Source organism: Tyto alba, unplaced genomic scaffold (genome assembly GCF_018691265.1).
Source record: "Tyto alba isolate M040663 unplaced genomic scaffold, T.alba_DEE_v4.0 Super-Scaffold_20000042, whole genome shotgun sequence".
In the NCBI taxonomy this organism is placed as follows: Eukaryota; Metazoa; Chordata; class Aves; order Strigiformes; family Tytonidae; genus Tyto; species Tyto alba.
In genome coordinates, this window is record NW_024881293.1 from 1,381,383 (window position 1) to 1,408,587 (window position 27,205).

Genomic DNA, 27,205 nt, shown 5'->3' on the forward strand with positions numbered 1-27,205 from the left:
TCGGCCTCCGCCGGGCGGGCGCGGCGGCGGGCGGCGGCGGCGGCGGGCGGCGGCGCCATGGAGCCGGCGGAGGTGAAGGACCGCATCCTGGAGAACATCTCCCTCTCCGTCAAGAAGGTGGGCGGCGGGGCCCCGGCGTGGGGCGGGGGTGGCCCTGGAGACACACACACACCCCCCCCCCGCACACACACACGCGTCTGCCAGGGCCGTGGGGCTGGGGACTCCCCTCTGCCAGGGCCGTGGGGCTGGGGACTCCCCTCTGCCAGGGCCCTGGGGCTGGGGACTCCTTGTGCTGTGGCTTTGGGCCTGAGGACAGCCCTGGGGACCCCCCCTCAGCTGGGGCTGGGGACTGCCCTGGGGACCCCTCTGCCTCTGGCTGGGGGACACTCCTGGGGACCCACCAGGCACACACCAGCGCCAGAGATGTGGAGCTGAGGGACACTCCACAGGGACCCCCCTGCCTGAGGTGTGAGGCTGAGGGACAGTCCCTAGGGACCCCACACACACCCAAGGTAGGGGGCTGGGGACACCCCAGGGGTACTGAGGGACAATTTGGGCCAGGGGTATGGGGTCAAGGACACCCCACCATCTGCCCTGCCAGAGACAGGGGACACCTTTAGGAGTTCCTCTGTGCGGGTTTGGGGATGACCCTGGAGACCCCCTGTGCTGGGGATGTGAGGTTAGAGGCATCCTTTTTGCTGGTGCCATGGGACACCCCAGAGGCACCCCTTGGGGTATGGGGTCACCCCCAGGAACCTCAGTGTCTGCTGGCCAGGTTATACAGGGGTTACACCCCTGGGGTTCCCTCTTTCAAAGGGTTTCTTTCTCCTGTGGACAGGACTGGGGGTATCCCTTTTCCTGGGACTGTATGGTGGGAGGATCTGAATGAGTTCAGCATGAAACCCTCTTTCCAGATGTCTTCCCTCCAGGCAGATGTACGCCATGGGTTGTCCTTGCCCTGGTCTGAGCCCTCAAAACGAGGGATCTGAAGACAAGTCCCATTACGCCTTCATCTCTCACCTTGTCCTTCTGCTTGCCCCTCGTTTCTCCTTGCCCCTCAGCATCTGCTGCCAGTGAGAGCGTTTCTTAAAGCCCATCCCTTTGGTGGGGAGCGTCTGCGTGCCGGCGCGGAGGGGACCAGGGTGCTGGAGTCTGTCTGGGGCGGACAGGAGTGAGTTGTAAGGACATGCTAGAAGTTTTGGGTTGGGCCACACATCCTGCCTGGTCCACTTGTGAGATCCAGCCATCTTTGAGAAAGAATGCAAACTCTGTTTGAGGAGGTAAAGGGAGTCTTGTTTCAGTTTTCATCCCAAGTTTTGGGGGAAAGGAGGCTTTCTGGAATTGCTGACATTTCTTCAGTTGTTAGGTTTCCACTGCCTTACGGAATAGGAGTTTTCCTCTGGTCTGCAACGTGTCCTGACACAGATTCATCCATGAAAACTTGTCTTACGAAGGCCATCATGAGTGGATTCCTGACATTGCCTCTGGGATATAGGATGGATGTGCAAACCTCTCCCAGCCTTTCTCTTTTCTTCCATGGATGACCATGTCCTCTGGTCTCTCACCTTTCTGTTCTCTAAAAATTAAGGACAACCTTTTATCTACCTGGAAATCAGTGGATGTTCAGCCTGCTCCAAGCTCTGTTACAATGCTCTGCAGTGCTACTACCTCAGTTTCCCCATGTGTATAAGGATATACTACTTCCCACACAGGATTCATTGGACATAATTTATTAGCATTCAGAAAATTCTTGGGGATCCCTGTTGGAAATGCTATAAAAATCAACATGGTGGTTATTTTCATTATTAACGTACTTGAACAGGACTCATCGACTACAGCTCTGCCAACACACGTCTGCCTAGATCTGCTTCAGTCTCTGCTAACTGCTGTCTTGGTTCAATCCTGAAGAGGGATTTGGGAATTTTTTTCAATGCTGCCCCTTTTGCTTTTCTGTTCAGTTCAGAGTGAAAAAGCTCTGGGAAACATAGGAACCTACGTGAGACTTCAGGCTGACAGACTTACACCGTCCCAGTGAAACCAAACTGAACCGCATGGCGAAAGTCCAGTGCTGGCACACCCCTCCTTTTTACCCCTGGGATGCAGTTCTCCTTTCTCAGGGACGTCGCTCTCCTTCAGCTATGGAGCTGTCAATTTTTCCCAGTGCTTCCCTGTCTGACTTCAGCCCTCAAGACCCTGATATTTCTCTTACTCTCTCTGTTAGTGGGAAGAGTAAGGTAGTAGGTTTGGGGAGCAGGTACACCCTTCCCACGCCCTGGCTGCGTGCTGGGAAGTCCTGCTCTCGTTCATCCTCCTCTCCTTACCTCTGGGTTTGTCTTGACTAACTCGTCGCTGGGATTGTGTCATGGGGCGTGGAGTTTTCACAGTACCTCACCTCTGGTTTCAAAAGCTTTCTAGCTGTGTAGGCTGCTCGTTCCTTACTTTCGCCATCGTTGCAGGTTGGAGTTGTAGAGCAGAGGGTTTGGATGTGTTTGCAGTGACGTGCATGCCTCTCCACACTGCTTTTTGGCCAGGTGACGATAGGTTTTCTTTTCTCAGCTTCAGACTGAAAGAGGAGTTTGTGGACTCTCAGCAGGCCGTAGACAGAAAGTCAGATGTTATTTTAGAAGGTAGCCAGGACTAAACCCCACCTCAAGACTGGATAAACTGGAACAAACCACCACTGAAGGCTGAGGTACCTGGTTACGGTGTCAGGCTTTGAGTAGCAGCAGCAGAGAAAATGCCTTCTTTTTACCCAGTGGCCCAGGGAAAACCATCCAGGTGCTTCTCAACTTTCTCCTGCCTCAGATGAGGAAGGCAACTAGCTGCAGCACAGCCCTGAATAGAGTTTATGCCATGGAGACCTGTGGCTGTGACTTCACCTGGCTGTGACTTCAGTTTCTCCAGGGTGCTTCTGAGTTTCAGGAGTTGGGGGTCAGAACACAAGCAATGGGTAAATACTGTATAAATTGACAGCAAAAGAAGTGCTTCAATTCCAAGCAAATCTCTCAAGCCTCTGTAAAGAGAACAGTTTCTCTCTTATTTTCCTAGAAAGGTATGAAGGATGGCGCACAGCTAGAAAAGGTTGCAAACTTGCTTGGAGAGGGTAATTACAAACCAGTAGGTTTCTCTGTGTGATACCCAAGTGACAGATCTGGACCGTTTGTGTACTTCACCTGTATCTCAGAGATCAGTAGTAGCTTTGCTGTTGACTGCAGAGGTGTTAGATTAGAGGTGTGAGATCAGGCCTTGACTGCAAAGAGAAAAGTGAAACATCTGATCTAGAGAAAATTGGCCTCTCCAGCTGCAGAGATGTCAAGAGGCTTCTGTTCTTGGTGGCTTCAGGAGAGATTGAGAAAGCTAAGCACTGGGGAGCTGGGTCCCTGTTTCAATTCCAGCACGCATCCAGGGTTGTTGTGAGCATGGCATTGATTTCCCATTTCCCATCTACTACTTGTCCTCTCTGCCCTCCCTGGGAGATGTAAATTAATTCAGAGGGCAATGCTTCCTGCACACATGGACAGTGATGCCACGGAGCTTGTTACCTGTGTCTCGTGACTGTTTCTTTCCCCCTTTCCTATCTAGTGTTCCCTCACCCTGCTTTTTGCTAAGAGCGCTGTGCAAATTGATTTCTAACCCTTTTTTTTTTTTTTTTAAACAAAACAAAAAAAGGAATTAGGTCTTTATTGAGGCAGAAGGCTGGAGATGAGCATATTATGGCTCAGTGTGCATTCATGGCTTTCTGTGCATCCTCTCCCAGTGGGGTGCAAACTCTTGTTCACTCAGGTATTCATTTTCTTCTAGGAGATATTACTGTGTGCGGCAGCAGTGGGATGAGAGCTGCCTCCTGGTGCTTCCCAGTTGAACTCTTGCCATCATAAGCACGCTAGAAATGCCAATAGCATCACATCCACCCGTGGCCAACCATCTCCTGGTAGCTAAGGGTTATCACTGGTCCATGCTGAAGCTGGTAGCGTAGATGGTTTATATTCTCGTTGGATTCCCGTGCCCTCCTGAACATTGGCAGACTGAGATTTATTGCTGTCCTGCCTGTGATTAGGTGGTGAAAATGCAAAGTCCTTAAACAGTGCTCACTGTTGGCAATTCCAGGAGCTAAATGTAAAATCAGAAACAAGGTCAGAATCCAGGATTTTGGTGCTCTTTTCTGTTTTTCAGACTTTCCTACTGGCTTTGAAGGGCATGCATTCCCATGAACTCTAGAGCAGCTGATCCTTGGTGCATGTCAATCAGGTGGAGCGATGTTTTTTGCTGATGTTGCAGGAGTTCTTGCCAAAAGCTCTGGCTCTGCTCCGTTTATGCATGACTTGGGGAAGGTTTCCACTTCCCCACAGTGAATTAATGCTGAGCCTTTTCTGCCTGTCTCCGGATCAGATTTTTAGCCCTTCACCATTGAAATGCCTTTGCAGTCTCCCAGGCTCCCTGAGTTCTGCCTTGCAACATCTCTGCTCCTCCTGCATGGCAAGGGAGGGTAGATTTGGGGACAGCTTAGTGCCCCCATGTCCTGGAGAGGAGCAGGTAGCGCTGGAGTGGAGCATCCCTCCTCAAATCACGTAGGGAATGTGCTCATCTCTGGCTGGGTGGATTTATTTAGCCCAGCTGCCGTGACACAGCAGTAGCAATTCTGGAGACGTGAAAGTAGCTAAATAGCGACTTGCCTTCTGCTTCCCACTGAGGGGCACCTCTCTGCTCTAAGACCACAGGGGTTTTTATCTCGGCGAGGGTATTTCCTCTCACTCATGTTTGCTCCAGGCCACATCCGTTGCTGCTACGGGAAGCATGCAGCAGGGATCGATGTCAGTACGTGCACGCTGCTCCCCTTGGCAGTCCTGGCGTGCCCCTTCGCCGCGTGTACCAGGTTTGCCAGGCCTCCAGAAGCCGGTGGCTGAAGCTAGCAGCAACCTCATGGAGCTCGTGAGCCGGTTGCGAAGACACAAGGGTCGCTCAGGGGCTTTTAAGAAGCCTGCGGACACTTGCCGCTCTGACACTGCGTGTTTTGGTGGTCCTCTAAGGGCTTTGCCTCTGTCTGATGAGCGAACAAAGCCATTTGCTGTGGTTCTGCTGAGAGTGCAGCTGTGTATTTCTTGAGTTGCTTGAGTATTTCAAGGTTTATCTCTTTGAAAATTCCTATTGCCTCATCCTGGCACAAGTCTGGTGACGATACGAGGTTCATCGTCCACGGTTGCAAGGGGATTGGATTCTGCGGGTACCTAAACTGATGTTTGTCTCTCTATACCCAGGGGAGGCATTTCTCAAAATCAGCTCTGGATCTGCTGGTGGACAAGGCTATTTTGGGGAGAAAAAAAATCCCGTTTGTTCTCCTACCACTACACTTTGCTGGAAGAGCAGTTGGTTTAGGAGGCTGAATTTTGGCAGTGGGTTTTGTATGAGAAGCTGAAGCAATGCCTCTGAGCCTTCCTGCCTCCGATTGCACAATTTCAGTGGCGGTTGAGTGATTTCAGCTTTCCCCACTTCTGATATCCTGGTCCAAGAGGAGTAACTGAAGTAACTGCAGGCCAGAGGACTTGTTTAATGGGAAGAGATTCAAAGCAGCAAATGCCCAGCACGTGAGTAAGCAGCAGCTATCTGGGAGAGCAGCACTGTTACCAAGACTTGCGGGGCACAAGCACCCCACTCTTGCTTCTTTTTTGGCGTGTTTACCAACCAGACTTGTGTTTTTCTTCCCATGAAATCTGTTTTTTCTGCTGTGCTGAGCACGTGACCTTTCTGTCTGCTGTCAGTTAGTGCGGGGATCCTGTTCCACAGCAGCCAGCTCCGTGCCCATCCCCTGTTCCGTGCACTCTGCTCACTGTGACAGGAACCTGTGACTTGCAAGGTGTCACCACTGGAAAAAAGCCTATCCTTGGCTGAGCCATACACAGGCCCAGCCTGCTGCAAGGTTGCTGCTTAGAAATAACGAAGGAAAGCCCTGGGAAAGCCTCGGGGGTGTGGGAGCTGATGAGTGGACGTGTCTTAGGAGGTGACAGCCTTGCTGGCCCTGGGTTGCAAATGCTTCCAAGCTCTGTTTTCAACCACGGAGCATCTTTGCTGTGGGTTTCAGCTTTACCGATTCCAGGCTCCTGTCTCTGCACGCTCTGTTTCTCTCCAGGCTGCTCCAACATCACTTGTGGTGCCTTCACTATGCTGATGCTCTGAGCGTACCGACGTATTTCATTGGGAAAGCCACAAGACCCAGGCGAGGCATACCGAGTCCAGGATGGGAAGCTGGGTGCTGGTTTGGAAGCTTTTTGTAGGAAATGTTGAGCCAGATCATGTATGCAACTTCTAAAACATCCTGCTAGAGCTGAAATTTTAGGGCTTTGTGTTATACAAGTACCCCTGCCTTGACATTCGTCCTGCTTTTATGGGTGTTATGGAAGACCGGGAGTTTTCCAGGCGGAGTAGTTCAACCATTTGCTGTTTTTTATCTATCTGCCACTGAAAGTCTCTGCTCCCCTGAGCAGGTGTGAGAGTGCTGGTTGCTTATTTATCATCTCATGTGTTTGTCCTGTCCCCTCCCATTGTCTCTTCCCTCAGGGTTGAGCTGCCATCCCTTGCTTGGGACAAGGACGGTCCCCTGCCACCTTTTTTAGTGTTCCCTGGAGCTGCAGGCTTGCTCCTGAGGGTGCTCAACTCTGGGTGCAGCCCCAGACTGAGTACCAAGACCCAGAGCTGGCTTCTTTTTTTTAATCACATTGCTAGACAGCTTTGCAAGCTGCATTCACAGGAAACTGTATGGGTTTGCTCTTGCTGCAGAGGGTTGTTCTGGCTGTGCAGTCCAGTAGGTAACATGCCACCGTCCTTGTCCAGTCCACCAGTGCAGCATGGTGGAGAAGCGGGTGCTGGGAGCAGGCTTGGGAAGGGATTTGTGTCTAGCAAAGGGTTTGCATCTCCAACTGCCTTCCTGGATGGCTCACGAAATACTGCCCTCAAAGGAAACCACCTTGATAGCCTGGAGAAGGTGTTTTTCTGGGGGAAGACAGTGAGAGAACAGGAATCGAGGCAGGAAAAACACTGCTGCAGTTTCTGTTACGTTTTGGCTATCTGGTTGCTGCTTTGTGATACTGGTTGTGTCTTGCATTCCTGCAGCTGGGAAAAGCCCTCACCAGTCCATGTGCTGTGGGTGGGAAAGCAGGTTTCAAAATGCCTCTCACCTTTCCCATGCAGCAAGCGCAGCGGTTAGGGAGCTGGAAAAATGCAAGGGGGTGTTTGCTTTTCTTTTGCTGTGTTTGCCTCGCCAGGGAAATACCAAGCAGAACATGGGAAATGAAGTTGGTGTTGGAAAGCTGCTAGTGAAACATCTGCAGGCCAGATTAACAGAGGGAAGATGGAGACTCAGTTGGGTTGTGACCAGCCATGAACAGGTTGGGAGACTGTATTTCAATGACGTTTTAGTAATACTGGAGAGGTTTCAAAGGAGCACCACAAGAATGATTAGATTTGGAGAATGGACTTTACAGCATGCCTCCTCGATTTGTTTGCTGGCATCCCTTGCAACACAGGAGCTCTGCAAATGGGCCTGGGAACCTTCACACTCAGTGAGAACTGGTGCAATTAGTAAGTTGTAAAGTTGTGCAAAGAGTATCCTTTCCTTTGCATGCCAGTGTGGGGTGTGGTGTATTACTGCAAAAAAATAAAATCAACTTGTGATTGATAAGCAGCAATTAAATCCAACCTCTCCTCAATGGGGTTGAGGTGGGACTGTTAGGAGCACAAACCCTGTGTTCCCTCCCCTGTGCAAACCAGCTCTCTGTTCCCTTTGGACACACATCCTTGTGTGCTGCTTTCTTCTCAAGTGTATTTAACTCACCAGCCTCGAGTGTTTGGGCTTTTTTAACTAGTTCCCTGAAGCAGGATTTGTCCCATGGTCTCGATGAATGGCGGGGACGCCTTCTGCATGCCGAAGGAGCTTATTTTGGCCACAGGAATGTCTATAAATAGCCCTGGGTCAGGGCTTGAGGCGTTCGCCGTGCCCCACACGAGTCCATCCAAGCCAGCCTTCAACCCTTCCTTCTGGTTTTGGAGCGCAGAGGAGACGAGTGGAAGAGCATCTCTCTGGAAAACCCAGAGATGACCAATGTCACATTTGGTTAATGCTTTTTAACCTTATTGCTTGCCTCCTTCCTGATTTTCCCCAGCTTGCTGCCCTAGTATGTCAGAGAGCTGCTTTGTGGATGCTTCATAAAGTTTGGTCAACCACCTCCCAAACAGGTCTGCCTGCCACGCCGTGATTAGGGAGAGGTTGGTTTCAGATTATTCGTTAGTGTTTTATAGCGATTTACAGGAGAGAAGTAAACACTCCATATAAATGGCATTTTTTCAGGGCACATCACTCCTGCCTGTGCTGCACAATCAGGGTCGGGTGCTGGGATCATCCATGCCTCTGCTCTAAGATGCTTGTGGTCACAATTCCTACAGGTTTTCGGCTAGGTGGATCTTGGAGAAGGCCAGTGAGCCTTTGGGAAATGACGCAAATAGATTTTGTTCCCCAACTGGGAAAGCTATTTCATCATACCTTTCCTTCACGTGTGTCTTCACTCTTCTTCTCAAGCCGAAAACGCCTCCCCATCAGCTTTTGCAAGTCTCAGCCTTTCCCCAGCCTCACTGTAGGGATGACTCCACCCAGGAGATCCCAGGGCTTGTTCTGTCTTGTTTCCTCCCTGGACACGTGGTAGCTCGGCGGGGATTTGCCTGGCTGATCTCTTTTTGGGGCTTGTTGTGCTCCAGCAAGCTGTGCACATCCTTTGCGTGGGGCTGTAAGTCACTGGCCGTGTTTTGGAGGGATGCTGGAAGCAGCACCGTCCCTCGACACAGCACCATACAGGGAGTGTGGTGGCACATCTTTGTCCGTGTGGGTAGGAGCGAGCCCTTGGTCTGCTTCCCTGCGACCAACAGCTCCTGAACTGCTGTGACTCAGAGCACCCGAGTCCAAATCCAAAACTGCTGAGCGCATGTTTCCTGCTCGCAGGGTCCCACGTGCACAGGGCTGGCGTGACCCCATGACTCTGAGCAAAGCACAGTCACGCCAGCTCGTCCTCTGGCTCCTGACATTGCAGGGGTACAGACTTGAGACTTTGGGGGTAGGTTTGCTCTGGATATCGCTATGGGGATGGGTTTTCCAGCAGCCTCCCCAAGAAGGGGTTGCAATGCAGGCATAGCTGGTTCAGGCAGGGCAGGAGGTTGTGTGCTCCTTGCAGAGCAGCTCAAAGTAGCACCAAGCTGTAATGTAACACAGAACAAGCTCTTCAAAACTAGATCCCTTTGGGGGGGTGAAGATTTGGCTTTTCTAGGGAAGACAAATCTGTTTTTCAGAAATTCCCTGGTGCTTCTCAGTGTTTGGAGATGTTGAGATGAGACAACCACCGTTTGCTAAGTTTGAATCTTCTGGTGATGGGACCAGGTCAGTCTGTGTGGCAACGGAGAGGGTTGGGAGCTGTGAACTGGCTGCAGAAAAGACTGTAACAAAGATCTAAGTTATTTTGGGGGAAGGGAGGAAAGAAAAAAAGAGGAAATGCTTCTGTTTGCTCATCTCTTTCACTGCCCAGGCTTGGAGTCTCTCTGTCCTGGGGAATTCCTCCAGTCAGTGACACAGACAGGCTCCAAGTTCCCTCCAAGATGACCTCCCCGAGCTGTGTGTGCAGAGCTGGCTGAGTGGCCCCTTGTTTTGAGTGGCAAGCCAATGTAGGGCCTGGTTATTTTTGTTTTCCCCTAGCTGTCTCCCACAGCTGCATTTCCTCAAGCCAGCACAGAGCCTGCAGAAACACCCAGGACAGGAGCCCTTCTCTGAGGGTACCCCAGCTCTCTGCAGAGGCAACAGCCTGGTTGGGATAAGCCAGGAATTTCTGCCTTCAAATCCTGGCTCATGTCCTGTATAGCAGGGGCTTTGCTTTCCGCCTCAGTTTCCCTGAAAATGGGATATTTCAGTGAGCTCCAGACAACTCTTGGACAACATCCCCCATGGCTCCATCTATCCGTTGCCAGAGGGATGCAGCTCTAAATTATGACTTTGTTTCTTCCTCTAGCATCCTCACTGCAGGAGTGCACTTAAAACACTGGCTGCAGGTAGCTCCTGAAATAGTTCCTGAATAGTGGGATTTTAGGGCATTTCTCTCCCTGCTTGGGTCTGGGCTGCCTATTAATAATGTAAGTCTTCTGGGACAGCCTCCTCCCAAAAATGAATAAGAGCTGCTGAGCTGAACTGCTTTGAGTCTCACCTGGGTGTTGTGAAAAAGTGTGTGCATTGCCAGAGCACCCATGGGTGGCTCTGCAGACAAAACGTTATTGCGTGTTTCCTTCCCCAGGGGATTTACCTTCTGGACTAGACGGGAGAGGGACAGGCTGAACTGTGCTGTGTGATCCAATGAGGGAATTTGGTCGTGATTCTTCAGGCTCAGCAGCTCTTCCCCACCTAAGGGCTGGGACCAGCTCCGTGCAGGAACACGCCTGGCTCTCCCATCTTACCCAAGAGCTCCAGAGAGAGTCAAGGTCTTCAAGCCAGGAGGGTGTTGGAGCTATATATATGTATATTTTTAAAAGAGGATTGTTTGGAACAGTTCCCCAGGGGCTGTGAGGTGTTCTCTGTCCCCCTTGATAACTCTTAGGTCGAGACTGGATGATTTTTCTAAAGGAGCTTCTCTGGCTCTAGTAATAGTTCAGGAGGAGAAACCAGTTTCTGGAGACAGGTCAGACTCCACAAGAGCAATACTGTCAAGTTTTTGTTTTTTAAATCTACTGTCTAACTGATGAGGTTTGGCAACAATGTATCGGGTCACTAAAATATTATACATATAGGTGATGCGTTCTCATGGCTCAGCTGAATTGTGCTCGCTTATCACCAGCCAGAGCAAATAAACGTGGCATATGCAGCTGAGATTACATCCTGGGGGAGTAATCTCCCTGCCTGAATGCCAAGTATGTGTGAGATGGGGACCTAAATAGATCTGTAAGCTCTAAGGGGCAGGAGTAGGCCGGTGTGTCAGCTGGGAAGGGATACAGGATTTGGGTGTAAAGGGATTTCTAGGATTTCTAGCAAGGGTTTTGCAGAAGCAGATAAGCAATTTATGGTGTGTCGAGCCTCCAGGGTTGCTGTCATCAGAGCAGGGCACCAGGGCTGGCTGCAGAGATAACTTTGTAGCTGCAGACGGGTTAACTGAGGTTGAATCAAGCTGTCATGATTTTTGAGAAATCACCGATGTGATGTGTCGTAGCCATGTAGCCTCACCCCAGCAGAAGCAAATGATTTGGGATTAATTGAACTGCCTTTGTCCCAGACGCCTCCGTCCGTGTCAGCGCTGCCCCCTGAGTCCCCGTTGCTGTGCAGTCAGGCAATCTGTACCGGCCTGTGTTTGAAAGTTTGGGGCAGCTCTCCTCTCAGGTGCCTGGCATCAATATCCACCATCGCGGCGGTTACTCGAGCCGCCTGTAACAAGGGAACCTCTGTCTCTTCCTGGGAGGCTGAAACTGCGCTGGGATTTCACCCAGATTTAGCACAGAGCATGTGAGCTGCAAGAACAAGGCTCCTGGACTCGGAACATCTTTCATACCTGGAAGCAACATCTCTCTCCAACCAGGGTTTCCCACGACAAGACCCTGAGACTGAGGAGGGGACTTGTCCATGGCAGAGCCAGAAACACATCTCAAAGCTCTGATGTATCTGATCTGAACAGCTTTGCAATGGCTGCACTGCTGCAGGGGGACCACCAAAACCCCGCTGTAAAGGAGGAGGCTGTGCAACTCAGCACACCTGCTCAGCAAACAGGGAAGTTGGTTGTGCAGCTGCGGCCACGCTGCTGTCATGTCTCTGCAAAGTGCACCAGTCTCTGTGGGTGAGGTTCTCCCTATGAGTTACTGCCTTTAGGGTACTCTTAAGACCAATTGCTACACCCTGTAAGTAACCTGCATCAAGGTTTAGCAAGCTGAGAGATTAAAAAAAGCTATTCAATGCTGGGTGTGTGTTGGCATCTTCACTGAGCCTTTAGCCTCTTCACTGAGCTGTAGAAGGGCGTCTCAGCCATCCCATCTCTTCTTTCTGCAGCTGCAGAGCTACTTTGCTGCCTGTGAAGACGAGACACCAGCCATCAGAAACCACGATAAGGTTCTGCAGCGGCTCTGTGAACATCTGGACCATGCCCTGCTCTATGGGTAAGCGTGGAACCTGCTACTGGGATGCTTTTCACTGTGCTTTGCCTAGCGTGTAGCCTCAGCACGGGGAAGCCATCTAGGCAGTAACTGAGAGGGAGATAACGAAGCCCTTGTTTAATCTCCCGACCTTCTTTCTTCTTCCAGCCTGCAAGATCTTTCCTCAGGCTACTGGGTGCTGGTTGTTCACTTCACCCGCCGGGAAGCCATCAAGCAGATAGAAGTGCTTCAACACGTGGCCACCAATTTGGGACGCAGTGAGTATTCACAGCCACTGCCCCAGCTCTGAGGGCAAACCTCGGTTTGGGGACATCTGGCAGGAGGCCCAGGCAGGTTGTGCTGGCCAAATCTTCCTGGGCTGGGGCTGCAGGCAGATTGAGGGAGCCAGCGGGCATCTCCCCGCTAAGTCCAGCTCACCTAGGCCAAGGAGGTAGGAGTCCTGGCATGATGGCTCTAGAAATAATTCTACAGTGTCTCAGGATGGGGTGTTGCCGGATCAGAGACCTAGCCTCCCTTCTGCCACAGTGAAACCAAAGCGATCTGGTGGGCTGTGCTCTTGGGAAGGGTTTCTGGCAGACGGGAGGCATCACCTCTCTCGCCCCAGAATGTCTTGCTGGAGCTGTTGTTTTCTGATGCTGCTTCTCCCCTGCTGCGAGTTGTCTGTGGTGGATGTTTGGGACCATCAAGGACACTTCTGATGCAGGACGGTGCCCAGAGACTTCCTCTCTGCCTGATTACCCCTTCATCTCCCAAGCCCCGTTACTGGTGAGAGCAGAGTTGAGCTCAGACTCCACCGTCACCTCTCTCTGCACCAGAATTTGTGTAATATCTCAAATTTCACCTGCACTGATTTAGAGTGATTCTCCCTCCATCTCTCCTGTCTCCCGATCCCTGCTGGAAATGCCAGCAGGGCTCCCATCTTGCTGGAGAGACACAGTTGTGTGTCTGCTCAGCCAGCTTCCACACAGTCTGTTATTCCCATTCCTCCCCCCCAGTCATGAATCTGCCCTTTCATTTCCCACTGACATTTTTCCCCACAGACTTCCCCAGCAGTCAGTTGCTCCCCTGAAATGACACAAATGCGAATGAACAATCTGACATGTTTTAACTGATTGGTGATTATTTCAAGGCTTGCTTCACTTCTCAGGGATTTCCCCACAGATAAATCTCTCTGCTGCTTTCTTTTCAGGCCGGGCATGGCTGTACCTAGCCCTCAACGAAAACTCCTTGGAGAGCTATTTGAGGCTGTTCCAGGAGAACCTAAGCCTGCTGCACAAGTATTATGTCAAGTGAGTATCCCAGCTCCTTCTCATTTGGGCACTGGTTGGCATCCCTTCTTGTCAGAAACCAGCCCTAATTTGCCTGTGGGGAACAAGCCGTTGATCAGGGTCTGATTTTTCCTTGTGGATTTTGCAGAGGTTTTGCCTCCTTAATTTAAGGGTCCTGGATGTGGATGCACTGTCCTATGTAAGAGGGTCTGCAATCATCTCTCCTAGTTACTGCTTTTACTCCCAGTCCCAGGCGTGCCCTTTATATTCTGCCGTGTTTTTCAAGAAGCTGCTGAGCTGTTGCCCAGGGACCCAGCTCTGGTGGATGCCTGGAAATCTGGCTGTAATTTGGGGACAGCACGTAGTGGATGCCCGACTACTCTGAGCCACACTGTGCTTAAACTCTGCTGTTGCTCTTGGGAGGGAAACAGCAGGCTCAGAGCTCTGGGGCCATTTATACCGCAGCTCAGACACACACCACCAAGAAAACAGAAGGGCACTTGTAGCTGTTTCTTCTCTTTCCCACATCTCTAAAGCTCTTTTGTTTTATCCATGCTGCAGGAACGCCCTGGTTTGCAGTCACGATCATCTGACCTTGTTCTTAACTCTGGTGTCTGGGCTGGAGTTCATCCGCTTTGACTTGGATCTGGTGAGTGTTTTATCTGTTTCTCGTGGCTCTGGAAGAGCAGGTATGTGGAGCAGGGGGAGTCCCGGGTGTGGCAGGTCCCACTGCTTGGTCCAGAGTGTACCTTCTTGTTGGTCTTCAGCTGGAAACATGAAGCTGCCAGTTTTAGGAAAGGCTCTAGGCTGAGGCCTTTGGAGATCCAACAACAGGATTTATTCCTATTGCTCAGTTATCCCCCTGCACGGGTCAGAAGAGGAATGAGGCAGGTGTGGGGAAGCCAGCTTCAGGGCAGATTGATGGGGATAAAGGAGTTGAGCTCTGCAAGTGTGGTATGAAATGCTGGCGTCCCTCCAGGTAAACACAAAGCCTCTGGCTAACCCCCAGTGTGGCGGTGGAGCCGCTGGGTTTCCTCTGAAAGGCGGCAGAAATGGACAGTCAGAGGACGTTCAAGGACAGCCCCATCATTTTGACTGTGCCAATAGCTGTGGGCAGTGACTCAGAGCCTGACTCACCCCTCGCTCCCTTCTCTGCAGGATGCTCCTTACCTGGACCTGGCCCCATACATGCCAGATTACTACAAACCTCAGTACCTGCTAGACTTCGAGGACCGCCTGCCCAGCTCTGTCCACGGCTCAGACAGCCTGTCCCTCAACTCCTTCAACTCAGTCACCTCCACCAACCTGGAGTGGGACGACAGTGCCATTGCTCCATCCAGTGAAGGTCAGTGGTTTTTTGGAGATGGGTCAGTGGTTTTTTGGAGATGGGTGCAGGCAGGGCTCTGTGCTCCCTGTAGCAAGTAATGGGCTGGAAGAGAGCAAAGCGAGAGACCCAGCAGTTAGGCTGTGGGTCGCTCCTGTCTTGCCTTGGGAGGTGCTGGGATTTAGGCTGTGGACAGCCCCTTTGCCTCAGACTGGGAGAGAAGGACTTTCTCTGTTAGTCACCTCAGGCCACGTTTCCATCCTGGGGTGTGTGTTTTTGCCAGAACTGGAGAAATGTCCCCAGGGAGTGAAAAACATGCCCGTTTCTGAATGTGGCTTCCAGTTCAGAGCAGGTACGCAGGGCTGCAGAGGACTTCTCTTAACTGCTTATTTCGCAGTCCATACACCCAAATACACTAGAAGTGGTGGGGAATAGTTTCCAGAGTCTTTTTTCCATGTCCACAGTCTGAAGGAAAGGCAGTCAGTGGTCTCAGAGGTGCTGGTTTTTCCTCTTGATCCATCTTAACTTGAGCAGCCTGATAAGATGTCATACTCACCTCCTTATCACTATCAGAGAGGGCTGGATGTTGTTCCTGATGAACTGAGAAGACATGTACCTTGTGCCTGCCCCCTTAACCCTCTTCAGGCTGGATCATGGAGCTCTTATCCTGCATGAAGCATGTTCACATGAAGGAGCAGCTCTGCTGCTGCTGTTCTTAATCCAGAATACATTGGCCCTGTTCCTTTTTCGATGTCAGTTTGAACAAAACAAGATCAGGGGACTCTGGAATAGATGGGGCGATGCATGCCATTAATGGGGTTCAGTGAATTCAGGACTGAGTCCACCTACGGGTCCCCTCTGAGACAAGGGTCCACCAGTTGCCTTGTATGTGCAAGATAGCAGCTGCAGACGTTAAAGACGCTGAGAAGGAACAGCCCAGGCTGGACATTAGCATCGTTTCAGCAAAGGGCTTTGAAGCACAGCACTGTTCTGGGGTCACCCGTGACATCTGTGCTCGTGCAGTAAGCATGAAAGGGTTTGCTTTTGGGGACTCACTCACGCCAGACCTCCAGCATCCCAGGTAGGTTGGAGATGGCAGGAGGAGCCTGGCAATAAAAGTCACAGGAAGAAGCTTCTGTGTCCCCAGAGGTTTGGCGTAAGCAGCTGTTTCAGTGCTTGCTGCACCCCCTGGGCTTGTGTTCCTGTTCCTCCCTCAGCAGAACTTGTCTTGGTGCCAGCACATCTCCTGCCTGTCCCCGTTGACTGGGCAAGGGGTGTCACTTGAGTTTGGCTACGCTCTCCAACCCATCTGGTGGATGAAAGCTTAATGCTCAAGAGAAGAGAGTTTTGGAGTAGGGATCCAGGAGATTCTGGAGCTACGTTTTGGTTTTGGCATCATTGCAAGCTATCCCATGTGTCCAGGCAGTGGTTTTGATCTGTGCCTCAGTTTCCCCATGCCCAGAGGGGTTTGGTGCTGATGGAGAAATACCATCCCCTGTTGCAGGACCAGCTCGGTGGAGATGGAGCCCAGGAGGGCAGGCATTGCCACTGTTCCTCTGGTGTGGAGGAATTTAACTTCAGTAACTATTTCACTGCTCATCATTTCATCAGGAGCATCTCACTACCCTGGGAGTGTAGGTGGAGCTGGGGATTTTAGGATCAGAGAACAAGTTTTTCCCTTTAATCAGACCCCTGGCTTTACAAACATTAATGAGTCAAGCACCACAGTATCTATGGGAGGTAAGTGTGAAGTGGGGAAACTGAGGCACAGAGCGGTTAAATTCATCCACAAAGGGGATCCCTGATTTGGTACCTGCCACCGATCGTTCTTCTGTTTTAGCTTTCCAGCAGCTCACATAACTGGGCCTCCATCCTCTGCTGGTCCCGTTGTAGCTCCCAGAATGCAAACATCCAGCAGGAACAGCCGTTAGTGCAGCTGGTTTCCATTGGCATCCATGTTCCCTAACTATTTTCTCATGAATCTCGGATACCGGTGGAATATTGTTTTGTTTCTCTCCTTTACCACCTCCCTCCCCAAATCCCCTTCACACTGTCCCTTGCCCCCCTCCCTCCCTACTACTTGTATTTCTAATCCTGAGTTTTATCCCTCATTTTTGTAGATTATGATTTTGGAGATGTCTTTCCAGCAATGCAGACCATGCCCAGCAGAGACTGGGAAGGTGGGACATACTCATCTGTTACAACATTTTGTTTTTCTCTCTGCATTGCTGCCACCTGAAGCTTGCTGCATGCTCCCTGGTTCATTTCTTTAACAAGCGACCACCACATCTTGATGGAATTCAGTAGAGGCAGAAAGGAGCGGAAAAGATCCCCCAAGGTGGGAGATTGTGTGTCTCATCTGTGAGACCATGTGCAAAGCTTTCCCCGACTCCTGGCGTATGCAGGCACGCTCACCTGGCCGTCTATCCTGGAGCAGAGGGAGGTTTTCCTGCCTCTGACGACGCCTCCGTGTCTCCTAGACTTACCTGCCCCAGCGCTCAGCGGAGCAGGCACCAGGCTGGAGTTTCGAGGGCAGTTCTGTGGCTGCTCGATACGTTACGGCCTGTGTTGACAAAGGAGCCTTTTTACCAGGTTATAAAAAAAAAAGCTGCAAAATCGCCCCCGCCGCAAAGCTGGCAGGCAGGGTCAGCAGCTGTCCAAAATGAGCGCGACCTTACGCCGTAGTAGATTTCCTCTTTGGGGTAAAGCACGCAAGGTGCTGATTGAAAAACTGATCCACCTTCATTCATTTCCTGAAAGCACTATAAAACAGCTGAATTAATTCTGCGTTCTTTAATTTGGGGCCTTTTGTGGGGATTAATTTGAGAAGTTTTGTTTTCCTTGGACCCTGCTTTCCTGAGTCAAAACATCTCTCTTGAAGCCACAACATTCAGCACATGGTTGTGCTCAGTTTGGGTCACTACACTTTTTTGTTTTGTTTTATTTTACCAATTTTAAAACCAACTCGTCAGCTATGGCTGGCCCTTATGGTCAAGAACATGTGCTCGTTTTAGAGGAACGTGCTCTCCTTCCTCCACATGCAGTCCCTGTGCACATCCTTTGCACATCACGGGAGTAGGAGACCTCTCTGCTTTACCCCCAGAGGAAATAACCCACAGTCTGTCCTTTGCAGCTAAAAGCTGGATGGAGCCTTGGGTCTGAATTGCCTTGGCCGGTACCACCTGAATATTTGGGGAAATTCTGCCTGAATTCCATGTGGATAGCTCTTGGGCTTTAACATGCTCCCTCTCGTCTTCTTTCTTACCCCACGCGCAGAGATGCTCACAGAGATGGTTTAATGTGTCCCTGAGGCTTAAGTGTACACCTTGAGGGTACAAACTGCGTTTCCAAACCCAGCACACAGCGAGCAACCTAACCGTGGGTGTTGGGTGCAGCCTGGGAGAAGCTGAGGGATGCTGGGGGCAGATCCCTCCTGTTTTCGGAGAGGTGCACGGCTCCTGTGTGCAGGGCCCGGGTGCAAAGCAGGGCCAGTGTGATCCATCACTGCTCCGGGCTGGGTTACTGTGTGCTGAGCAAACCTCGGCCGTAGCAGAGTTTTCCACCTGACCCCCTGCCAGGTTAGCTTGCTGATGCATTCCTTGCCATTTGTACACAGCGCAAGGGGCTAAGGAAGTTGGGGCAATTCCCTGTTTTCAGCAAATGCATTTTGGGTTACAATTCTGTATTTTGGACAAAGATCACTTTGTCTCAACAGGACCATCAGGGTTTAGGCAAAAGAAGTGACATTCGTTTTGGTGATACAGGCTAGAGGGCTGGGGCTGAAATAGCTTTTAAATGTTTTATTTTCCCTTTAATGTAGACATTAAAAATCTACCCGATTTACTTGCCTTGATAGAGTTCACACCCTCCATGCTGTGGGGCAGGCGTTTCAGCAGGGACAAAGCAGTGTTTTGAAATCAGCCATCACAAAACTGCCTTCATTAGATTTTTTTTTTTTTTTTTTTTTAGAAGAGGTTTAATTTTCCTACTCAAAACCTACGCCCCCCGAATCAGGCTGCCAGGGGCTGTGGTTTCCTTCCAAAGGGCTCTCCCTGCCTCGCAAGAGGTTTCTAGCTGGCTTTGGAAATGAAAGGTGCTGGAGAAGAGAAGGGCATGGGTAACCTTCCCGTTTAACCTTCACTTTGTGGACGAATAACTCTGAGCATGACTCCTGTAGCCCTTCTCCGCTGCTTCTTTCCCCTCGGAAGACTAACATGGGCCAAGCCGGTTGTGCTATGACCTGTCTGTGCAGCCTGCTGTCCTCGGACCCCAGGGAATGCTGTGTGTCCCCCCCTGACACTTCCAGCCCCCCCACGTGTGTCTCGTGCAAGCAGAGAAAAGCAGCCGGCTCCATGTCTGCCATTCTAGCCGAGCGAGCATCTTCCTCGGACCCCGTCGCCGGGGCGAAGCAGAACGCAGTGCAGCAGCCTCGTCAGCTTGCTGTCACCTCGCTGAGGAGCACCGTGACCCCAACACCCCACAAGTTCCTCCCCAGGGACACCGTCTCTACTTCTTAACCTGGCTGCTGGCTCCTGGGTGACCGAGCTGTTGTTTCCAGGCGCTGTCTAAATCGCAGCGGGTGCAAAACGCGGAGCTGCCCCTCTGTCCCTCCTCGCTAAGAGCCTGCTGCCCGCAGCGATCTCCGGAGCTAAGCTGGTCCAGCGGCGCTCTGCCGGTGCCCGGGATGGTGTCACCTGCAAGCAGTGCAGTGACCATGTAGTTCCCCGAGCCCCCCGGCGTGCAGCTTTGCTTGATTTGACTTGTTCCAGGTGCCCAAGCTGACGTTAAGCCCGCTCTTCCCTTCTTGTCTTTGCAGATGGAGACCTCACGGACACGCTCAGCTGCCCACGCTCCACCGCCTCGGAGGCGAACGGCAGCAAGGCCTCCGTGAAGAGCCCAACGCAGCGTTACAACCCCTTCAACGAGGAGAAGGCTGACGTGCCGTCCTCCACCGAGACCACGCCGGTGCACACAGCTTCCCAGGAGAAGGCAGAAGCCACCCCTGAAGGAACAGACCAGTCCGAGAGCTGCACGGAGCTGGAGGTCATCAGGTAAGGACAGAGCTGCCTGGCCTGGAAACACGCTTCTGAGTGTCATCTGTCACCAGAGGTTGATGGTGTGCGACCCCTTCTAGCCCAACAGAGACAGCGTCTGTGGTGTAGCCTTTATTCAATCCTGAGAAAGTGGTTTTATACCTCCAGACAACAACTGATGCTCCTCGGTGTCAACAGAGCTGGTCCCTTGAGTCTGCAGGGCTACAGGCTGCCTTTGCCCAAAGTCAGTATCAGAGAGCTTGGAGGAAGCCATGAGCTTTTATTTGAAGCTTTCTCCAGCTGGTGGCAGGTTTGCCGCAACTCTGGGTCTCGGATCTTCTCTCCTGTCCTTCCTTTTGTTTGTCAATGAACTGTGGCTAAACCTGTCGAGAGAGCTGCCTCCACAGACCTGCTGGCCTGTGTTTGACTCTTGCAGAGGGAATCCCCAGGGGTCCCTCGGAGCTCTTAACCCAGACAAAGCGCTCCAGGCTCCGTCTGCTCACACCCAGAGATTGGGGCACCCCAAAACCAGCCCAGCAGGCCCGTGCTTTGTTCTTGTGCCCTGTTTTTCTTGGGAGGAGCCGAGGAGCTGGGTCACGTCGCACCCCACTCTCGGGCAGACAGGAGGGAAGGGGAGCCATCACGCTCGCTTCCCGAACAAGAGTGACCTGGCAGCAGTTTGGGTGCCATGGGAGGCCTGAACACTTCCGCAGCCCGGTGTGCCGTTCGGCTGGAGCGGGCTCCAGCCTGCATCTCCCTCTCCTGGCAGGCAGGGACACGGCATTCCCCCATCCTCTTGAAACCTCCTCCCTTCCCAGTATCTGGAATTTCTCCCATGTCACTTTAGCTCCGCGTCCATTTGTGATCCCCTTGCAGCCAAAGGAAGGCCAAGATGCAGCATCCGGCAGCCGATGTCTCTTCTTTTTTGGATAGGGAGGAAACAGTGTCCATACCCTGCTTTTCTTGGCATGCAGACATGGGCTCTGTGTGGCTGCACATTGAGCGATGTTCTTGTTACGAGGTTCTCTCTGCAATGGGGAAAATTGCAAAAGAAGGTTGCTGGGAAAGGGTGGGACCCCTCTCCATATTGCAAAAGTCTAAGCGGACACAGGTGAGTGACATCTCTATTGGTCTCTCACCACGCAGGCTCGCGAAGAAGAAGAAAACGGGCAAAAAGAAGAAAGCGAAGCCCGAGGATCCGGTGAACACCGCGGCGCCCACAGTGCCCGAGAGCCAGCAGGCCAGCGGAGACAGCGGCGTGAACGGGCTGAGTGACAGAGAAGACCCCCCGAGAGACGAGGGTCCCGCTGCCCCGGCTGGTGAGCCAAGCCCCGGCGGGCAGGAGGAGGGTCGCGAGCGCTCGGCCCTCAGCCAGCTGGCTTTACGCATCCCCGAGATGAAGGACACGTCCATGGAGAGCGTGGGGCAACCGCTGAGCAAGGTGATGGACAGGCTCAACGGGCAGCTGGACCCCGGCGGCTGGAACGCCCCCCTCGAGCCCCCCGGGCAGTCCTTTCGGACTGGCACGCCAGGGGAGACCCCGGATGGATCGTCCTCTGGCGACTTTAGTGAGGGGATTTCAGCCCCCATGGACTTCTACCGCTTTACCATCGAGAGTCCAAACGCTGCTGCACCAGGTGGTGGCCACCATGACGCTCCAGGGCCTGGCCAACCGCCACATGTTCCTGGTAGCCCTGAGGCTCCTGAAGAAGAAGCAAGCAGAGAGGGAGAAGCAGTTGGGGCAGTAGAGGAGTCTGGAGGGACGAGTGAGGAACCCCAAACAGGGCAGACAGAAACCACTAACCCCCAGGCTCTCTGCGAGCCGAAGAAGGAGCAGCCCAGTCCTTCCCCGAGCAGCGCCGAGGACTCTGGTGTGGAGGAAGGGCAGGGGAGCCCTTCAGAGCTGACCCATCCCTCTGAGTTCAGGTGAGGCTGGGTCGGCTCATCAGGGAGAGCATCTTCCAAACAATCTTGAGCTCAAGCTGGCACTTTTCCCTTTGTCCTCGGTTTGTGTGGGGCAAAGACCATCCTTTTCCAGGATGAAGATAAGGCACAATGGGTCAAGAGGAGAAGGTCTTGGGGGGCCAAGAGGTGCCCAAATCACGGACAAGTTCACTAAGGAAGGGGGTTGCCCTTCCTGGACTCACCCAGCCCCACGGCTATGTCCATCCTCTACTGTCTCTCTTCTTCACAGGGTGGATAACAACCATCTCCTCCTGTTGATGATCCACGTCTTCCGGGAGAACGAGGAACAGCTGTTCAGGGTAAGGTGGTCGCCATCGATCTCCCACAAAGGACCAGCTCCGTGCCTGCGTCGCGAGCTGAGACCTCTTTTCTCTCCACGCAGATGATCCGAATGAGCACCGGGCACATGGAGGGGAACCTGCAGCTGATCTACGTCCTGCTGACGGATTGCTACGTGTACCTGATCCGGAAAGGTATCCCATCGCCACAGCCGCCGTGCTCAGCTGCAGGGAAGGCGGCTTGCTTGACCCATGGCTTGTCCATAAATTCAGGCACCATAGCTCACTACCTTCACTGCCAGCTCCCCCGTGTCCCTTGAGGCGGTGGCAGTCGCAGTAGGGAGCTCAGGTCAACTTGTGCCCCGCGGCTCCGTGCTGCCTGGGACACAGCTTGGTTGGCAGGTCCGTCGCCGCTGCGCGGCGGCTCAGATCCGGGCAGCACCGGGCTCCTTCGCCCCCTTCACACAGCTCTTTGTGTCTGTGCCAGGGGCAGCGGAGAAGCCGTACATGGTGGAGGAGGCCGTTTCCTACAATGAGCTGGACTACATTTCGGTGAGTGCACCCTGGGTGGGGTCAGCTCTCTTGGGGGGGGAGCAGGAGGGGAGTTCGGGGGTCGGCCCTCGCCTCTCTGGCCGCGGGGATGTCAGGAGTATCACGGAGGGGTGGTTTTGTGGCTCTGTCCCAGGGAGCATTTTGGCCAGTGAATCTCTCAGCCTGGGAAGAGTTAGAAGTGATCCCCCCTCAAATACCACCTCTGCGGGGGACCAGCTTGCTCGTACCTTTCCTTGAGCAACAAAGCGACCGCCGACCTTCTCCCCCGGGGCCAGAAGCCAGGTTCAGCCCTGCTTCACCACCCCTCGTCCCTCTCCTGGCCTCCTTTAACCACCAGCCTCCCTAACCACCATCTGTGGCACAGGTTGGGCTGGATCAGCAGACGGTGACGCTGGTGTGCACCAATCGGAGGAAGCAGTTCCTGCTCGACACCGCGGACGTGGCTCTCACCGAGTGAGCAGGGACGGGGCAGGGAACCGCGGCGCTTTCCTCCCGGGGTGCGGGACCCCTGGCCGGCACCTTGGGCTCCCGGCGTGGCTGGGGGAATGCAAGGGACTCGGGTGACAGCCCTTCACCACAAAGTCCTGACACCAGTGGGAGTTTGGGGTTTGGTTTGATGCCACCAGCCAAACCCTGCAGGCAGCTGGAAATGCCTTGAGCGTGGATTAGCCCAAAGTATCTTCCCTGGATACGCACAGCAGTCAGCCTGTCCCTCAGGCCGACGGCCTCGGGGCCCTGGGCAACGCAGACTACATGTCCTTTGTGTCACTTGGGATGAGGAGGGACAAGGACTTGAGTCTCAAGGCACGTCCCTGGGTCCCTCTGCGTGTCGTCAGCTCGGGGAGGTGACCTCGTTAGGGCCTGGATGGTCATACTGGGATCTGTGTTGGGATGGGTGTCCTTCTTCCAGTCTCACCCATCTCCTTCCCACCTGGAGCTCAGACTTTGCAACCCCCGTCGCCTTTGGGCTGCAGGCTGACTTCAGGACCCCTTGGTCTGGAAGACCAGAGGCCCATGTTGAAGAGAAGCCCCTTTGGCATGAGGGAGATAAGGGGCTGTTTGCCCTGGCCTCATCAGAGGTTTCTGTCTCTCTCTCAGGTTCTTCCTGGTCTCCCTGAAGTCAGCCATGATCAAAGGGTGCCGGGAGCCCCCGTACCCCAGTATCCTCACAGACGCCACCATGGAGAAACTGGCGCTCGCAAAGTTTGTGGCGCAAGAGTCCAAGTGTGAGGTGAGTTTGGATATTGTGGCCATCACCACACGTGACGGAGGCTCACAGAAGGCTCCTTCCCATTGGACTTCTCCGTCTGATTCTCGTAGGCCTGCGACGTGGTTGTGCGTTTCTACGGCCTCGTTCACTGGGAAGACCCCATGGATGAGGCGCTGGGACCTGCCAACAGCAGCTACACCTCCGCCGAAAACGCCGTCACCAAGGATGGCATCCTGCACTACAAGGCGGGGACCTCCTACCTGGGCAAGGAGCAGTGGAAGACCTGCTTCGTGGTGCTCAGGTGGGCGCCGGGGCTGTGGGTCAGGACAGGGGGCAGCCAGGGCTTGTCAGAGAAGGTGCTGGGACCAGTTTGTTGCCCAGGAGCTGCGTGGGAGATGGAGAGAGGGCCCCGTCTTGTCACCTGGGAGGCTAAAGCCACCAGTTGTGGCTGCCCAGCAGCAGGAACGTCGCCCCGCGGGGCTGCGTGGGTGGAGGGCAGGGCAGGAGCCGCTGTGGGGCTGGAGGCAGAGGGTGTTGGCGCGGTTGCTGGAGCCGAGCTGATTCCAGTTCCCAACCTCTCTCACCTTCCCAAACGGCAGCAACGGGATCCTGTACCAGTACCCAGACCGCACGGACGTCACCCCTCTGCTCTCCATCAACATGGGGTAAGTGGCTGGTGGGATGTGGCACCCAGACTCAGCAGGGCTCTGGGCACCAGGAGCTCCTTGGGGTGTTCAGGAGGTGTTTCGGGACAAATCGTGATCTGGTCCACACTGCAGGACTCCCTGCTTGCTCCTGGCTGGGTACAGATGCCCATTTGCTTTGGCTCCACTGGAGGTGGGGGCTCATTTCCTCCTGTTTTTTTCCGTGCCAAGCCCGCCCTTTGATGGGGAAGTGGCTGACGTGCCCCTCCAAGAGCCACAGTGGGCGACCTCCGCAAACCCAGCGCGCCCAACTCTGGCTCTACCACGACGTGCAGAGAGAGAGGCCGTCCTCAGAGCAACCGCAGGGGATGTCCCGGATGGGAAACGGGCGCTTGGGGGTGGGAAAAGGGGTGAGGTGCGGCGCAGGGAGGGCAGTCGGAGGCTGTTTTCGGGCGAGCTGATCTCCATCCTGCCCCCTCTCTCCCAGCGGCGAGCAGTGCGGGGGATGCCGGCGCTCCAACACCACCGACCGGCCCCACTCCTTCCAGGTGATCCTGACAGACCGGCCCTCCTTGGAGCTGAGCGCCGAGAACGAGGAAGACATGGCAGACTGGATGCAGTATTTCTGCCAGGCTGTCTCCAAAGGGGTGAGCCGGGGACGGGGGGGCATCGACCCCCCCCCCCCCCCTCTGCCGGGAGCCCCTTTGGGGCACAGCCCGGCCGGCAGCGGGGGTGTCTGGCAGGGAAGGAGCAGGCAGTCTTCTCCCAAGCCGGGAGAGCTTCCCCCCACCCCGGGGCACCTTGTGGAGACGGGGCTCCTTCACCCTTAAACCTTTCCCCGCCACGTGCAGGTCATCCCCCAGGGTGTTGCCCCTACGCCCTGTGTCCCCTGCTGTCTCGTGCTGACGGATGAGAAGGCTTTCACCTGCCACGAGGACTGCCAGACAAGCTTCTTCCGCTCGCTGGGCACCGTGGAGCTGACGGACGTCACCGCCGTCTCCACGGAGGCCGGCAAGGAGTACTGTATCCTGGTGAGCGTGGTGCTTCGGGACCCGCCAGCCTGGGGCTCGGCGAGGACCGCGCTGGTAACACCCAGCCTCTCTCTTGGTGTTTAGGAGTTTGCTCAGGACAGCAAGCAGTTCCTGCCCCCCTGGGTCCTCTATTTTAGTTGCACTACAGAACTGGAGAGATTCCTCTCGGCGCTGAATGCCGCCTGGAGGAGCATCTACCAGGTGAGTGTGCGAGGCTGCGTCGCACGCTTGCCGCAGTGAGGAGTGGGGAACAGGGAAGGCGTGAGTGAATTTTACCCTGCAGGGTGAACCCAGCTTCCCCATGAAGGACAGGAGGGCCACAGAGCTCCTCCGTGTCCGTGTAACCACAGGATGTGGGATTCGGAGCCAGAGTCCCCTGGCAAGACGGGCCCTGAGCATCCAGGGCTGGCGAGAGAAGCGGGGAGGGACTTGGGTCAGCCCTGTCCCCCTCCGTCACCCATATTTATGACACGAGCACCTTTTTTTTGAGGTGGTTTGACACCGAAGGGGAGAAGCAACTGTCCTTCATTCCCCTCCTGACCGCCCCGCACGTGTGTTTCAGGTCGACCTCCTGCACAAGGCCGGTCTGGACGCCGCCGTCAAGAAGAAATGCGAAGACGCTCAGAGCCTCATCGACAGCGCCTGGCAGCGCAGCGACAGCCTCTGCCGCGGGCGAGCGGAGCGGGACCCCTGGTGTTAACCCCGGCCGGAGGGGCAGGACGGCTGACGGGGGGGGGGGGGGGGGCCCGTTTTTGGGGAGCAGGGCCTGTACCCGGGCTGCCCCGCGGCCAAACTGGCGCCCAAACCCCGCTGCCAGCGCTCGGGTGGTGCCTGCAGGCATCCTGCCCCCCCCCACGCTCTCCGCTGCGTCGGGGACCTCCAGCACGTTTTGGGGGGAGACACCAGACACTTCACCACGCTGGGGGCGAGGCTGAGCTCGGCCGCTTTCCTTGTGCAGCCGTGCAGGAGAGCTCACACCCTCCTCCTCGCCCAGCTGCCAGGGGGGCAAAATAATTTGCCTTTCACGGAATAACATCCCGCTAGTAGTGAGGGAGAGGGTGGGAGCGGGGTGGGCTGGGGATGAGCATCCCCCCGTCGCGGAGCGGGACTGAGGACTTGTTCATTTTAGAACAGGGCAGGGGCGCAGAGGTGGCGAGATGGGAACACGAAATCGCTGCCGTGCATGTTTTCTCCTTGCTAATACAATCACCGAGTACGACACCGCTTCGCCTCCTCCTTCCGGCATCTCCCAGCGCCAGGAGATCGCGCTCGGCACCTCCAGCCATCACAAAAACCACGCCCCAGCCTGGTGATGAGATTTGAGGCTAAGGAAGAAGGACCGGGGCCAAAAATTTGGCCTGAAATATCCCAGCACGGTTTGAGATCTCAGAAGCCGGTCTGAGGTCTGGACGCTGGCCCCGTGCGCCCGGGGGGAGAGAAGAGACCGAATCCGATGTTCCCCAGGTGTCCTCGGGGCCCTTGGCTGCCGTGCCCCGTTCTCAGCTCACTGCAGCCGAGGCCGGGGAGGGCCCCGTCGCCGCTTGCGCTCTACAGCCAGCCCTTGGGGGCACAACCCCAGCTTTTAAATAATAATAATCCGGAGACCGTCTGTAATACACATTCACGGGGCCTTTTTCTGGGAGGAAACGTACGTGACTGAATGTATATGTATATACATCTGCTTCCTTTCCCCCTCCCCAAATAAATATTCATTGGTAACTCAGCTTTGGCCCTACGACAGGCGGGT

General features: G+C 54.1%; 1 protein-coding gene across 2 annotated transcripts; it reads left to right on the forward strand.

The window, feature by feature from the left end:
* On the forward strand, nucleotides 1-27,193 carry PLEKHM2 (pleckstrin homology and RUN domain containing M2). 2 transcript variants are annotated; one of them, XM_042794431.1, is made up of 20 exons: nucleotides 1-117; nucleotides 12,050-12,156; nucleotides 12,301-12,410; nucleotides 13,343-13,442; nucleotides 13,983-14,070; nucleotides 14,580-14,766; nucleotides 16,866-16,925; nucleotides 19,562-19,796; nucleotides 20,925-21,704; nucleotides 21,973-22,042; nucleotides 22,126-22,216; nucleotides 22,509-22,573; nucleotides 22,938-23,026; nucleotides 23,672-23,804; nucleotides 23,894-24,084; nucleotides 24,383-24,448; nucleotides 24,915-25,074; nucleotides 25,279-25,458; nucleotides 25,543-25,659; nucleotides 26,021-27,193. In XM_042794431.1, exons 1-20 carry the CDS (start codon nucleotides 58-60, stop codon nucleotides 26,156-26,158), a joined length of 3,027 nt encoding a protein of 1,008 aa, XP_042650365.1. In that variant the 5' UTR covers nucleotides 1-57; the 3' UTR covers nucleotides 26,159-27,193. The 2 variants fall into 2 exon arrangements, with proteins under 2 accessions (XP_042650365.1, XP_042650366.1); XM_042794432.1 differs by lacking the exon at nucleotides 16,866-16,925.
* The last annotated feature ends 12 nt before the right edge of the window (nucleotides 27,194-27,205 follow it).